The sequence below is a fragment of the Equus quagga genome, chromosome 17 (assembly GCF_021613505.1).
Source record: "Equus quagga isolate Etosha38 chromosome 17, UCLA_HA_Equagga_1.0, whole genome shotgun sequence".
Lineage (NCBI taxonomy): Eukaryota > Metazoa > Chordata > Mammalia > Perissodactyla > Equidae > Equus > Equus quagga.
In genome coordinates this window covers 5,795,093-5,810,241 of record NC_060283.1, presented here as the reverse complement: position 1 = coordinate 5,810,241, position 15,149 = coordinate 5,795,093, and the positions used below count along the sequence as shown (strand labels likewise).

At 56.6% G+C, this 15,149-nt stretch overlaps 1 protein-coding gene across 1 annotated transcript in view; it reads right to left on the bottom strand.

The window, feature by feature from the left end:
- Window positions 1–722: 722 nt before the first annotated feature.
- The window catches only part of SPTBN2 (spectrin beta, non-erythrocytic 2), a 28,361-nt gene continuing 13,934 nt past the window's right edge, over window positions 723–15,149 (bottom strand). Inside the window, exons 15-36 of the mRNA XM_046643414.1 lie at window positions 14,143–14,899; window positions 13,472–13,674; window positions 12,997–13,087; window positions 12,607–12,753; window positions 10,201–10,464; window positions 8,775–8,999; window positions 8,365–8,454; window positions 7,745–8,005; window positions 7,536–7,666; window positions 7,098–7,302; window positions 6,157–6,531; window positions 5,231–5,475; window positions 4,997–5,135; window positions 4,660–4,744; window positions 4,185–4,381; window positions 3,693–3,835; window positions 3,527–3,602; window positions 3,397–3,447; window positions 2,961–3,181; window positions 2,511–2,684; window positions 1,905–1,947; window positions 723–1,574 (exon numbers count right to left, since the gene is read on the bottom strand). Coding sequence (XP_046499370.1) covers window positions 1,341–1,574; window positions 1,905–1,947; window positions 2,511–2,684; window positions 2,961–3,181; window positions 3,397–3,447; window positions 3,527–3,602; window positions 3,693–3,835; window positions 4,185–4,381; window positions 4,660–4,744; window positions 4,997–5,135; window positions 5,231–5,475; window positions 6,157–6,531; window positions 7,098–7,302; window positions 7,536–7,666; window positions 7,745–8,005; window positions 8,365–8,454; window positions 8,775–8,999; window positions 10,201–10,464; window positions 12,607–12,753; window positions 12,997–13,087; window positions 13,472–13,674; window positions 14,143–14,899 — 4,357 coding nt within the window. The 3' untranslated portion in view covers window positions 723–1,340. The remainder of the gene's footprint in view (window positions 1,575–1,904; window positions 1,948–2,510; window positions 2,685–2,960; window positions 3,182–3,396; window positions 3,448–3,526; window positions 3,603–3,692; window positions 3,836–4,184; window positions 4,382–4,659; window positions 4,745–4,996; window positions 5,136–5,230; window positions 5,476–6,156; window positions 6,532–7,097; window positions 7,303–7,535; window positions 7,667–7,744; window positions 8,006–8,364; window positions 8,455–8,774; window positions 9,000–10,200; window positions 10,465–12,606; window positions 12,754–12,996; window positions 13,088–13,471; window positions 13,675–14,142; window positions 14,900–15,149) is intronic.

Below are 15,149 nucleotides of genomic sequence, written 5' to 3'. Positions count from 1 at the left end.
ATCCTCTCTATTGGGGATGAGACAGAAAGCGGGGTCAGTAATCACCCTCTGTGTTGCTCCACTCTCCACTGTCAGGCTGAGCAGTGGCTGAGACTAGGTTGTGTCAATGCTCTTCAGTCTCTCCTTTTTTTTGTGGTGAGGAAGATTGGCCCTGAGCTAACATCTGTTGCCAATCTTCCTCTTTTTGCTTGAGGAAGATTGTCACTGATCTAACATCTGTGCCAATCTTCCTCTATTTTGTATGTGGGACGCCACCACAGCATGGCCTGATGAGTGGTGTGTAGGTCCGTGCCTGGGATCTGAACCTGTGAACCCCAGGCCGCCGAAGCGGAGAGCACGAACTTAACCACTACGCCACCAGGTCAGCCCTGAGTCTTTCATTTTTGAAAACGTGAGAGAATCACAAGTGAAGAAAGCTGTGCACAGGGAAGTAGTTGTTCCCTGCCTTTTAACATTAATACTGCTTGCTAACGTCATCTTGACCCATGGTGAACTTTCGTCTAAAAAGAGGCTTGACATTGGTCAACCCAAAAACCGGAAGTTATTATCATGGGGAGCGAGACCAAGGTAGGCAGGCTCTCAAAATAATGTGATTCTTTGAGGGCTTGCAGGCTGGGGGCAGGGTGGAAACCTGACACCCAGGAGACCGGAGCCAAGGGGAAGAACACGGCATAAGCAGAGAAGCTTGTGGTCAGGAAAGCAAAGACACCCAGAGGCAGTAAGAGAAGCTGAGCCGTTTAATCACCTCCTTGGCCAGACTCAAGGCTGCGGTTGCCCCTGAACAACTCACACCTGGAAGCCGTTGAGAGTCACTGGAGATGGAGTGGCCACTTGAGTCAGAGGATGAGGGGGGATGGGAAGGGGGGGTTGCAGTGTCTCTGACTCTGTCATCTGGCCATCTTGCCCCCAGGTCCTGCTTCAGCTCTGAGAGGTTCCTGGCTGGTCCCCAGGGGCAAGGAACCAGATGGCGTGCCCTAGCTGTGGTGGGAGAACGGCCCTGAGGCAGGGGCAGCCATTACCCACATGGCCTATGGTGAAGGTGTGGCGCCGTCCGCACTGTGGTGGGGGGTAGAGGCGTAAGGCTGGGGAAGAGCGAAGTGGGGGGAGTGGAATCGGGGGTTGCCTGGGTGCCACCACCAGTCTGGAATTAAATAGCAGAAGAGAAGGGTTGCCCTTGGGAACACTGACTTGTCCCCAGAGACAGTTCCTGGTGGTGGGCTGACCTTGGCAACAGACCCTAGCAGCAGGCAGTTGTCCTGACAAGAGGGTGGTCCCTGTTGACAGTCCCTGGCAGTTTCCTGAACAGAGGGAGGGAGCTGGCCTGGGAGTCTTGCCCCCAACTACTTGCTCTTCTTGAAGAAGCTGAAGCGTTTTTCTCGCTCTCGTTCTCTGCCATCTTTGCTGCGAAGAACGACAGGCCCCTCAGCCCCAACTGGTGACACGGGGGGCATGGTCATGGCCCGGGTCATGCCCCGGGTGGCAATGGGCACTGCTGGCTCTTCAGGCTCTCCAGAGGCGGAGGATGCAGTGGCAATGGCCGCATTCACCACCCGCAGCCACGAGCTCATCTCTGCCTGCAGGGGGCATGAACAGACAACTGGTCAGCTTCAAGGACGCTGTGCCGGGGTCGCCAGCCTGCGGAGAGCAGGGAGGCTGAAGAGGAGGAGGCAGAGAAGCATCTGACTATTTCATCTCATTGGAGGAAAAAACCCCTTTAAGATAGGGAACATGTTTTTGTGTGGCCTTCACAAACATCCAGTGGGCACATTGTGGGTTGTCTGATTACAAAGAATGAGACACTTAAGAAAAAAGAGAGAGGAGAGTGGAGAAAGGCGAATCTGCAAACAGGATTCTAAGAACGGCACGGAGAGACAGGGACACGGGCGGAGAAGGGAAGAGCTCACCTCGTCCTTGGCCTGGAATAAATATTCTTTTCCATCCTGTAAGCTGTTGAGAGAGAGAGAAACCTCAGAGCAGAGCTGAGAATCTGGATTGGCCCGATCAGGGCCGGCACGAGCTCAGTTATCACCCAGGGACCAGGCTGGAGAACATGCCAGCTGCAGCCCTCAGAGCCAGATCTGACACGTTCTGCACATTCTTCAGATTCCCAGGACTGTGCAAAAGCAAATCCTTCCTGATTGGCTGCCGAGGACCAGGGTGAGCTCACTTTCATCCCAGACCGCGCCTCCTGCTCTGGCTGCCTCCTGGCAGGCAGGGGCAGGCCCCTGAAGGTCCCTGGAGGCAGGGGAGTGCCAGCACTCTGCCTGCACATTTCCCACCCAGGATAAGCTTTCAGCTTGATATAATCAGCCGTCAGGCCTGCGTCTCGGTGCTCCTGCTCCCCTTTGTGTGGAATACAACCAGAATCCCCCGCCTCTCCCTCATGCCCATCTCTGTCCCTAAACGCCTGGCCCTGTAACTCTATTCCCTCGGGACCTAGCTCATGGCTCCCTGTCACCTTTATCATTTCAGCTTCCCCTCCCATCTGGAGAGCCCGGTTCCGCTCCTACCCCAGCTTGAAGACATGTTTGCGTTTTCGATAATCAAAGGCGACGCTGCCCTGGGCCCTGGCCAGGCTGACAGGCACTTCTCCGTGGTATGGCACGCCTGTGCTGGCTGCCTTCGCATCCTTATAAAAGCCGAGGCTCCCACGCCGCAGGACGCAGTACACGTTCTGCCATGACCTGGGAGGGACATGGTGCAGGTGACGAAGCCTGTAACCCTGGGAATAGCTTGGGCGTCCTAGGACTTCCAGGGAAACTCCTGTCATTAGGCCCGTCATCTTTACACCCTCCTAGCCCTTGCTGAGCCCCACTCTGCTCCTGAGTCCCACCCCTTTCCCACAGGACGCTCCTTCTACAGGGCGCCCCTTCCCCTCTATCTAGGAAGAGGTTCCAGGCAAGCCTCTTCAGAAGGCGGGAACTGGAAAGGCCACAGTGCTGCATGGCCAGACCCAGCACCTGTTGGCAGCCTTCTTGCCGAAGGCCTCCATCTCCTGTTTTCGGCACAGCATCCCCTCCATCTGCTCCTGGGCGGAGAGCTCTGGGCCTCGAGGGGGCAAGGTGGCAACCCGGGCTGACTCAGATGACCTGCTCTGGGGCATTGTAGGAGGGGCCGGGCCCCGAGTCTGGGTCTGCCTCTCTCCCCGTGGCCCGTTGGCCTCATCCCCTGCGCCAGACTCCTGAGGGGAAATCAGTGTCAGCGTCAAAGGATAAGACAGCAGATACTTAACCTGAACGTCATGAAGCTTGAGGTCTAAGAGCTGGTCTTCCCACCCCCAAATTTCCTTTGAGCCTCTGCCCTCTCCCATCCCCACGATCCCCCCCACCCGCTCACACCTCTCTTCGTCCCTTCATCTCCCAGTTGTCAACACCCACACCTCCAGGAGAAACTCACAGGCCTTTCTGGGAAGCTGCTCTGCTCAAGTCTCTGTTGTTCCAACAGGGGCTACAAGGACAAGAAGCTGTAAGATGATGTGCAAGAGGGGCTAAGGTTCTGAAGGGGGCACACGGGACAGGGGTGTCACCTGTGGGGACTCTGCATCTGTGCAGACTCCGTTAACGCTGGCCGCCTGTGTGGCTGCTGGTAGTCGGGGGTGGGTTCTGGAGCAGCAGAAGGTGACACAGAATGCTAAGTCCTCGGGTCGCTCAGGCTCAGCGTCATCCTCCTCCCCCAAGAGCCCCGACTCTCACCCGTCCCAGGGAGCAGCAGGAGCTGTGTGGCTGTCCGCTGGGGCCCCGGCAGGCAGGCTGGCTGTGGGCTCGGGAGGCGGGGGCTGCTTCCTCCGTTCTTCCTCCTCCCTCTTTCTCTTCCGTTCCTTCTCCTGCTCCTCCAGCTGTCAAAAAATTCTGAGATCAGAGCGTAGAAGTTCTCATTTAAAAGGTGTTGGGAAAAGCTGAAATGGCTCAGCTCGAGTCTAATGAAACAGGAAGGATGGAGAATATAATTCCAAAAGAAGGTGGGGATTAGAAGTAATGGGGGAGGATGGTGTCTCTTAGTGTCGCCCAAGGGAACTGATGACTCCTAAAGCTGTGGTGACAACACGGCACTCTCAGCTCACATCTTGGAGATGCCGGTGCAATGGGAAGAGAAGAAATGTGTTCCCTAAGCAAGAGAGAACACAAGGGTGGGTGGGGAGGGGCAGTGGGATGGGGCGGGCGTTCTGGGGGTCGTGCAGCCCTCACCGCGGTGAGCTTCTCCAGTGCGCTGAAACGCTCCTCCCAGGCCACTGCTGACTTCTGGAAGGCCTCGTGCCGCTTGATGAGGGTCTCGACTTCATCGACTGTGCAACCCAGCTCAGCACTCCGCACCAACGGCTCTTGGCTGCACAGCCAGGCCTCCGCCATACCCGCATCTCTCCCAAACACGAGCACCTCCAAAACTGCAGGGATTGGGGGTCACAGGGAGATGGCAGGTCAGAGTGGGCACAGGCAGGGCACTGTAGCCACAGCACTTCAAGAGCAGGGACACAGAAAAAGCCACTGCCCCAGAGCAGGAGCACAGGGCAGAGCCAGGCAGTGCCAAGGGTGGGTGCCTTGCATCCCACGCCCAGGATTCCTGGTCTTACCTGCTCTGGAAACTACAGGGTACAAGAACCCCTGCCCCTCCTCCCAGGGCCTGGTGTCCTCAGTCTGTTTCCTGACCCCCACAGTGGCTCACCAAGCTGGAGCCAGTCCATCTTCTCCTGCCACTTGTTGGCTGTCTCCTGGCGCCGCGCCTGCAGCTGAGACAGCTTCTCTGAGATCTAGGGGGCAGAGATGTGAGTTAGCACCCAGTGGGGCTTTTCCAGGGTCTCTGGGGACACACACAGGGGAACTAGTGACTTCTGATGTCAAGAGGCAGACAGTTCTGGGGGAAAGAGGAAATGTGGGAAATCCCTGAACAGCGCTGAGGGGAGAACAGCGAAAGGTTTCTGCAAAGAAAGAATGAGAGGAAGCAGAAAGACTCAGAGGAGAAATCAGTGAGGATGCCCCAGCTGCACCCGGGCCTCACCCACCTCCTCAGCCGCATAGTGGCTCCTGGCGAGCAGCCCCTGCCCCATGTCGATGCAGGAGGAGAAGCGGTCCGCCCTGGCCTCTATCTCTGCCTTGATGCCCTGGTGGTTCTTGATGACCAGGTCTGCAGAGGACACATCTCTGGGGGTACAGAGACTGTATCACCTGCTGCCCACAACCCTATCCCAGCCACCAGCCCACAACCCCAGGAGGCCACTGGGCACCACGGGCCTCACCGGGGCCGCTCCTGGGCATCCATCTGCAGGTTCACCCCATCCATCCACAGCATCAGCTCCCGGACAGCCTTGAAGAAGCGGAACTTGTCCGTGGTGTCCACAAGCAGCTGGTGCCGTGCAGCAGAGCTTCCCTGAAGCTGGGCCCAGGCCTCGGCCACAGCCTGCATGTGGCGACCAATCTCCTCGGCCTTGTCTCCGGCGTAAGCCTTCTGGAGCCGGTGGCCATCGTCCTGTACCTGCTGGACCTGCATGGCCCCAGGTCAGAGTCAGGAAGAGCTCAGAGACCCCGAGGAGCTGCAGTCTCTGCTCTCTATGTCCTGTCCATTTTACCAGCCAGAGAATCAGGAGGAGGAGTGGGGGCGGGGGGCTGGCAAAGCAGGCTAGTGGCCCTTTTAAAGGGTTGCCCCCAGCCTCCAGCTAAGCCCAGGCCCCCAGATGAGACCCAACGGGGGCCCTGTTTTTTGACAAGGCTTGCTCTGGGTACCAGCTTTCATTTGAGCTCTCAGAGGCCTGGCCATGACACGAGGGACGTCAAAGATCGACAGAATGAGATTTTCAGCCTGAAGAAGGGACTTGGCTGGGGGGTCTGTGGGGTCTACAGGGTTGGAGGAAGGACATATGCTTATTTTGTGCAAGTCGAGAGCCTGAATGGGCCCAATAGGTAGATTTTAGTACAATGTGAAGAATCTTCTAGCCATTGGGACCATCTGAAAATATGGGTCCTCAAGGAGCCTTGTCATTAAAAGTGTGAATGCGGTAGCTAGATGTCCCCTGGCCAGAGATGTTTTCCTGGAACTATTCTGACCTCATCCCTAAGTGGCCCTCAAGAGGATGCCCTCCCCCCAGCGTTTCTGAGGGACCCCTTCCCCCCTTCCCCACAAAGTCTCCTCCAAGCCACCCCCAACCTCCTCATGCTGGGGTCACACCTGGGTGCTGAGGGCCTGGATGTCATGCTCAAAGGCACAGTGTCGGCGCTGCAGGGCCTCGGCGGCGTTGAGGTCCCGGCCGGTGCCATCGGGAAGCTGCTGCTGCTTGTGCTGCACCCGCGCCAGGGCCTGGCGGGCCCCGTGCAGGAAGCGCTGCAGCTCGTGCGCGGCTGCCAGCACCTGACCCCGCGTGTCCAGCAGCTCCAGCAGGTCAGCCCAGGCCTCGTTGAGACTGTCCTTCCACTCAGCCACGGTGGCCCGGGCGGCATGGCCCCCAGCGATGAGCCCGTTGGCCAGTGAGTTGGCACTATCCACGCGCTCCTGCCCGATGGTGCTCGTGTCCCGAGAGAACTCTCGGAATTTGTCCCGGAGCATCTGGTGGAGGAAGCAGTTGCACGGACAGCGCTGTCACACAGGTGGAGCGAGTCCTCTCACCCCAAAGTGGGAACCCGCTTCTCTCCCCTGGGCCACTTGGGCCAAAATAGACTTCTTCAGTAGGGCTGACTCACTGAGCAGAAGCAACTGGTTCCCATTGACCCTGATTTGACCGGCGCTTGCAGCCCCCATCAAAGGTGTTGGGGGTGCTTGGAACCTTTAGCCTTCGCACGAGGATCCCCTAACTACGGCCCATTAGTTTTGCACCAGTGACAGTCCAAATCCCCAAACTGTGGAGAGGAGTCTCAAATCCCCCTGAATGTTGAGTTCTGTTGAAAAAGAGCGATGGGTAATTTCCTTCATGCCCACATCTATGCTCAGTCCCATGTCCTCCTTTCTGCACAAATCTTCAGATTAAATACCTCAAAACCATTGGGGACAGCGCTGCTCAGTCTGATCTTGTACCCCCTGCCCCTTGGCTCTGCCCAGGATGAGGCCCTAGTCTCCCAAAGGGTCCTCTACTCTTCCCGGAGCTGATCTGCGGCCGGCATCCTCCCTGTACTCACGGTCACGTGCTCGTAGTCCTGGCCCAGCTCATGGGAGGCTGCCACCACCTCGCGCTCCTGGATCCACTGCTCCAGGTCATCCAGCTCACGGCGGAGCTGGCACAGCCGCAAGTGCTCCTGCAGGCGCTCCCTGCGCTCGCCGGCCAGCTCCTTCAGGCTGGCGTACAGCTTGTCCACCTGGGCTTGGCGGATCAGTATCCGCGTGCTACAGGGGATGGGGAGGCACCACAGGACTTAGGACGCATTGTTCTGATCCCTGGCCTATTCCATAGAGTCCTGTCCCTCTTAGCCCCCAACTACCTGCCAAGTCCCTGCTTCTCCAGCTTTCTAGATGGTTCTAAACACACGTAGTACAGAAGGCTCTGCAATCCCCATACCTTCTTGGAACTGGCTCCCCCTCCCCCACGGGCTGGGCCCCTTGCTGCCCGCTGTGCTCACCTCTCTGGGTGGTCATGGTCAATCATGTCCTGGCTGCTGGCTGCCAGCTGGTGGATGGTCCGGGCGTAGTTGGCCAGGGCTTGCTCCAATACCTGATGCTTCTTCACCTCTGCCTGGGCGCTCAGCTCATCCTGGGGGAGAGGACAGTGGGCATCAGGGAGCAGGGGTCAGGGGGAGGAAACAAGCAGCCACACAGCCTGAGCACTCACCTTGGCTTTCTCCTGGCCCATCATGTGTAACTCCTGCTCGCCCATCCAGGCCTCTGCTTCGGCGGCATCCCGGTAGAACTGCTGGGCCCTCAGGGCCTCCTCAAGTCGCTTTCCTCGAAGCTCCAGCTCGTGGCCCAGGCGTTTCCACATTTGCTGCAGCTCGGCCAGCTCCGGGCCTGCTGCCGCCGCCCCCAGAGCACGCTGCCGCTCTGTCAGGTCCGCAATCCGCGGCTCGTGGCCCTGTATCTCCTTCTGCAGGGTCTGTCCACAGCACAGAAGAGGAAACACTGAAAGGCTTGCTCAGGGACCCCTCAGCCACATCCCTTCTTACACCTACTCAACGTCAAGGGCCCCACACTGTTGCTTCTCCTCCTTCCTAAGTCCTCATCATGTCCCCTCTTTTCTGGCCCAAGGATGTGATGGTAACGCCACTTCAGGCCACAGGATCTCCTACCAAGGGAACCCACCCTCCGTGGTGAGGAAAGGCAAACCACTGACGTCTAGGATTACACACAGCATTGAGAGGGAGCCAGGGAAACCCCAGATCTTAAGAAGGAAACAACTTCCAAGGCTGGGGAGGCTCATGGAACCTTTCCTTTTGCCTTTAGCCTCTGCCTCACCTGGTTTTTCTTCATGAGGAGCTGGACGCTGGGCAGGTCCTTGCCGTGTTCCATGGAGCTAGCCATGGGTAGCCGCTCCGTCACCCACAACTGGAGGAGAAAAAGGGGTCAGTGGAGGTGCAGAGGGCAAAGTGAGGGCTAGGGGGTGGACCGTGGGGATCCCCGGGACAGGTTTTCTAGGGCTCCTGGTATGTGTGTGCTAGGAATGGTCATCTCTGGTTCTGGGGTAAAGGGATCTAGAGGACATCCCCAAGTGTCCCTAGAGGGTTGATTTTCAATGCCAAAGGGAAGAGAAAACAGGGCACTTCTGGCATCTCCCCAGCATCCGGGAATGAGACTAGAAAGCCACAAGGCAGGGGGCAACTTGCCACGATGACGACTCTACCCCATCCCAGATCCTAGTGACTCACAATCTCATCCTCCACGTCCCGGTGGAACTGGTGCCGCTCGCGGGAGGCCTGCAGGCGCTGGCAGCGCTCCTTCATGGGCTGGCACAGGGCCCTGAACTTCTCCTCCACAGCCCTCGAGGTCCTCTCCACCTCCCCGGCTCCCTGGTCTTCCTGGGCCAGTGCTTTCGCCTGGGCCTGGATCGCCTCCACCTCCTTCTCCCGCACAGCCATCTCCCGTTCCAGCATCTGTCCACCCAAAGAGGACGCAGGTGTTATCACTGCGCTTCTGCTTTCAGACTCAGAGGAGACGCTGGTCTGTATTAAGCCGGTCATGACTTCTTATCCCCAGGGCTCACCCCAGGGAGAGCATCCTCCTGGCCTAGTAAGTGGATCTCTAACTTCAACGTACATAAGAATCCAGGGGGGCATAACAACTGTGCCAGTTATCAATTTATTGCCTCTCAGCCCCAAATCCACCTCAGTTCCAAATCCGTCTTTCCCTGTTTTGAGAGTTGCAACTGGAGCCTGTAAACATTTCTCCTTTGCCCGCTGGTGCAATGCTAAGCCTTGTCAGTAGAGGGCGCTGGAGGGACACGACAATGTACAGGAGCGGAAGGGGTTTTTATCTACGGTTCCAGCGTGCTGCTTGTTTCTATAGCAACACTGCCCATGGTGTGCAGGAGACCTAGTGGCTCTCACTCTCCAGCAAGGCTTACTGGCATCCCAGCGGGAACTTCCTGCTGGCCAGCCTTGACCTGCCAGCTTCAGATCTGCTCGGGTCCATGACACCCCAGCAAAGTTCTATGCCATCCAGGGGGCCTCTGCCCCCTCCAATGAGGTCTGAAACTCAGCCTTGGGGTGGGGAGAGGGCATCTTGTTCCTTCCTCGGGTTCCCCTCCTCCGCCCTAGAGGTAGTAGTTGCTCTCTGCATTTGCTATTCCTGGATTCTTTAGAGCAGGGAGCAGCAAACCCTGGTCCCTGCCTGTTTTCGTAAATAAAGTTTTATTGGCACACAGCCACAGCCATTCTTTCGCGTTTCGTCTATGGCTGCTTTTACCCAACCAGGACAGAGTTGAATAGTTGTGACAGAGGTCATATGACCCACAAAGCCCAAAATATTTACTATCTGGCCCTTTCCAGAAAAGTGTTTTCTGATCCCTGCTTTGGGGTTCTCTTTACCCCTTTGGTAGTTAACCACCTTTTACTAATTAATGCTACTTTTTACTAAAGGTTCCTTGTTCGAGTTAGAGTGTGGGTTCTGTCTCCTGACTTTAGACTGACTGATACACACTCCCAGAGATTCTGATATGGTGGCCCAGGGAAATCACCTGGAGAAATATCAGTAAATATGTCTGCGAGGTCTAAGAATGAGCTCCCAGATCTCAAAAGCTACAGACTCCCTCTTCTTTTCTTCTGCTGTTCAGTCCATCAAAGGCCCAGAACGCACCTGCTGCTTCTTGAGCAGAATGTTGACGCTGGTGAGGTCCTTGCCGTAGTCGTCAGAGTGCAGCTGGGCCTGCAGGCTCTCCAGCCAGCTCTCCAGGGCAGAGCAGCTTTGCGCAAACAGCTCGGCTCGGTTGGCATCAAAGAGGCTGCGGGCCTTGGCCTGGGTGGTGGTCTCCAGCTCGTCCCAGCGCTTGTGCAGGTCCTCCAGCTTCTCTGACACCAGGGCTTTCAGCTCTGGCTTCTCGAGGGTCAGCTCCCGCCCTTCCTGGGTGCAAAGAAGGTGTAAGTGTCAGAATTAGACACCATTGAACTTTACAGGCTGAGAGCAGAGCAGGGCCCTACAGGGCAGCAGAGACCTAAAGTGTGGGCAATAATTCCAGGTTCCTGAGTGTTCTCCTTAACAGGCTCTTCCCAAAGGTTTTAAACCCCTTCTAAACTTCCCTACCCTCACTGCTGATTAAACCCTCCTCCACCTTCCAGGTCCAGCTCCAACCTCATTTCAACTAAGAAGCCACTGCAATCTTGCCTCGTTTTGAGCTCCTGGTGCTGTGGTTTCTAGTGGCACATTGTACGTGGTCTCGTATTATCTGCTCTCATTCATGTTTCTCAGCTCATGACCTCTCACCTGGACTCTGGCAAGTGAGTCCCACCTGGTCTCCCCACTCCCAGCCTTTCTGCTTGAGGACTTTTGCTTCCAGGCACGTGAGGGAAGTGTGGCCTCTTGACATGCATGCAAGGCAGGCTGGTTGTGCCAGAGAGTTATCGCCCCCAGGAGCAGCCCTCTACCAGTGACAGACGGGGAGCGGGAAGGCAAATACTCGGTGCCCTTGTTCTTTGGCTGGGATAACTCTGATGCACGTTCTGTGCCGTCTCCCAGGGTGCCCCATTGGGACTGAGCGTCAGTTCCGCACCAGGGCGACTGGCATGGCAATGGACCCTTTAGGAACCACCTTCCCTCCTCTGTCTGATCTCCCTACTCTCCTACTAGTGTTTCCTGCGATCACCTCCCAGATAAGTGGCCTTCACTGGAAGCCTTGTTTCAGGGTCTGCTTCCAGGGGAACACAAACCAAGGTACCACCTTCAGGCCATTTCACACGTGGCTGCAAGGATGAAGAGTGGCGGAGTCTAGCACTGCTGGGGGAACTTTATGACTCTTCAGCACAAGCCACACTTCAACACACAGTCTGTACGGGGTGAGCAGGGCTTCCCATGACCTGGCCCTGCAGGCTCTCCTCCCCTTTTCTTCCATGGGGCCCTTCACACAGTCTGCACTCCTGCCACACTGACTTGCCCCCTGACCCCCATACAGGAACCCCACTTCCACATCTCTGCTTTCCTGTTCACACTCTTCTCTCCACCTAGAGACATCTTTCCCCCAATAGCTCTGCTTGTCCAAATCCTACTCGTCCTTCATGGACTGCCCTGGAGGCTCCTGCTTCCAGATTCCCACATCTCTCTCCTTAGCGCCCACGCTTTATCGGGCTCTCTATTGCACTATATCCTGCGGTGGATTTAATTTAGCTATTTGCGTACATCTCATTCTGGCTACAGTGTCATTCCTCAGGAGTGGAGCCCGCAATGGAATCACCTTCATTCTCCCCTCAGTGCCTAGTACAGTGCTTTGCATACAGTAGCACCAATTAAATATATGCTGAATGAATAGAAAAACTGAATATACACTGCTCTCCTCCTTTTCCCAACCATCATGCCCTTGCAGGAAGGAAAGAGTCTTCTTATATACCTTGCAGCACCTAGCAGAGTCCGGAGCACACACAGCATTGTCCGGGAACACTTGCTGAGTTGAAATAAAGTTTTACCTGAGCTCAGCTCTTGAGGAAGAGCTGGGTGGGAGACCAAGTACCATGAACAGCAAGACTCAAAAGCAAGGGTTGGCAAACTGTGGCCTGTAGTCCCAATCTGGCCCACCGCTTGTGTTTATAAATAAAGTTTTATTGACACAGCTATACTCATTTGTTTATGTTTTCTCTACGGCTACTTTTTTGCACTGTAACAGCGGAGTTGAGTACTCACAGCAGAAACTGTATGGCCCACAAAGCCTAAACTATTTACCATCTGTCCCTTTACAGAAGTTTGCTGACCCCTGATAAAGAGCATCATCCAGCTCTAGACCCAGGAATAGTTATCGTGTTGACCCAAAGCTGCAGTTTGGTTTCCTACTCATTTGTACATTCTCAAAGCTCTGGAGTCACTGTCCCACAGACCTCAGACGTTTGTTCCCCAGATCATAACTTTCCGCCTTGGAGGTTTGGCACGAGAGGCCCCCTGATCTCTAGCTCTGAAAGAGCCATAATCTGAAGCCAGGACCCTCCCCTGCACTGTGGCCGGGCCCCTGCCTGGAGGAGGCCCCAGTGGCTCTCTTCTTTCTGCTCCCATCACACCGCTCACCTTGTCCACCTTGTCCAACCAGTCCTTGTTGGCAGCCAGCTCAGCCATGAACGCCTGGTGCTTCTGCCATTTGGTGTGCAGGTTGCGGGCCTCATCATAGGACACATCCTGGGCTGTCAGCATCTTCTCGTCAATCCAGAGTTTCAGCTGGACCAAGCACAGAGCAGGGATGGAGGCGGGCAGAGTACATTTCAGAGGGAGGGAGACTGAAGCACAAAGTGGGCAAGAGCGAGCCAGGAGGAGAAGTGCTGGCTGTGGGGAGAAGCCATGGAGGGGTCCACATGCTCAGGAGACATCACAATGGACTTACCCTATGCTCAAAGAGCGAGGGTGTGTGGGAAAGGGATGTCGGGAATGTCGGAGGGGACACAGGAGAACTGAGAGCCTCACCTCATGACAATCCTGTAAGAAACGCTGCTGCTCTCGGTTGTCCCGAACACGGCCCAGGAGCTGCTGCACGGCTTCTTGATTCTTCCTGTGTCTGTAACGACAGCCCCTTGTGAAGCCCCTGAGCCTGCTGTGAAAGGCTTAGGATCCTCTAACTAACCTAGAAGCCTTCAGTGCTCCTCCTCTGGGGACAATGCTTTCTGGGAGCACAAGACAACTCAGGAATCCTGATGTCACATCCAGCTAACCTAGCAAACTTCATTTCGCCCCAATGTGGGGGAGGCGGAACTTCCCAGACTGTGGCTCAGTCCCTCTTCAACCACTTGGCTCTTCCTCTCCTACTTTTTGTCAGCTTCCCACCCCTATCGGTTCGTCCGCCCGTGCCACGTTCTCCATCTTCCTGGTCAGTGAAACGGGTCATCTGGTGCTCACTCATTTCCCTCTCTGGCCCCTCGTTTGCCCACTGTCCTCATCATACCTCCTCTCAATGGAGTCTGCCTTCTCTTGGATCTTCTCGGCATGGATGTTACCCTCAGACACGAGCTGGCGCCCGGCCTCCAGGAGGCCGCGGATCCGCTCCCCGTTGGCGTCCATGGTGCTCACGAAGTCTTCCAGTTTCTTTATGGCGGCATCAGCAGCCTGGAGTGTCCCCGGCATCTCCGTGTGAGACAAGACATATTCCTGTGGGGGTGGGGCGAGAGATCGAGTTCACTTCTCAAAGCACTTCTCAACCTCTCCGAGGGGACCTGAGACGCTGAGGCCAACCAGGAAGGGGCAGGGCAGACCCTGTGGCTCTGAAGACAGTGGGAATGGTGCCTGATAATGTGAGAGGCTCAGAAAACTATATGGACGCTGGGCTGGGGGGCCTTTGACAGTCCAAATTCTGCTCTATCTTGTTTCTAGCTAAGATTTGATTTCTTTAATAGTTATATGACAAGCCAGGTTTTCTATTTCTTCTTAAGTCAGTTTAGCTAAGTTATACTTACATCTTTTCTCCACTCCCATATTTTTCTATGTTCTCCTTGCCCATCCTGTTTCCTCAACTAATCCACCACTGCCATTTTCCTCCCCACCCACCACTGTCCTTCACATTCCCTGCTCCCTAGTTCCTGCTTCTTCCTGGTTGGGCCCTGTCCCCCGGGCTCTCACCTGGCTGCTGAGCACGCCCTCGGCCTGGCGAGCATCCCGCAGGAACCCCTGGAAGCCATGGGCCTGGGCCAGACGGCCTTGCCGGCTCTCCCACATGCGGCCCAGCTCCTCCCAGCCGGTTCCCAGGGCTTCCAGTCGCTGCCGTAGGAAGAGGCACTGGGGATCGGCCTGGTCCCGGGTCACCTCCTCACCCAAGGCCCGCAGCCGACTGTACTCGCTCTGGGCTCGCTCCACCTCTCCGCGCAGGGCTGCATGTTGGGCCAGGAGGGCCTCTGCCTCAGGCAGGGTGGCCGGCCCCTCTTCAGAGGCCACAGAGGTCTGTGTGCGACCCAGCCACGCCTGGAAGTCATCCAAGCTGCGCAGGAAGTCCTGCAGCCGCCGCGCCTCACCCAGCGACTCCTCTCGACGCCGCATGGTGGCCCTTAGGTCGTCCCAGCCAGCTTGCACTTCTGCAAGCCGGGCGCTGATGGCAGGGGCTTGGGCCGGGTGGCCAGCAGCCAGGGCATTTGCCTCTCGTGTCAGTTCACCCACCCGGGCGGCGATGGCCTCCAGGTCCCGCTCGGTGCCGGCCAGCTTCCGCTGCAGCGCCAGCACTCCAGCCAGGTCATTGCCCAGGCCTTGGGTGGACTCGATGACCTTGGTCTTTTCTCTCATCCAGGCCTGGGTCTCCGTGCACTCTAAGTGGTAGTTCTGGATGCTCAGGGCTGATGTCAGAGCTGCCTTCTTGCCATCCGCCAGAGACCGAAACTGCTGCCACCTGGGAGTGGAGCGAGGGTCTGGCGTTTGGAGTTGCTCAGCCTCCCCACCCCGTCCAGGGATATCTGGAAGCTCTGTCCCTGCTTCTCTCTCCTTTGGTACATTCTACCCACCTGCTTCTGCTGTTTGAAAGAGGCTGCTCCCACTCATCCTCCGCTGACTCCTGCTTAATTGCTCAGGGCACCAGCCTCTTCAAACTGCCTTTACCCCACCTCCAACTCTTTCATCATCCGCTCCACCAACATCTTCCA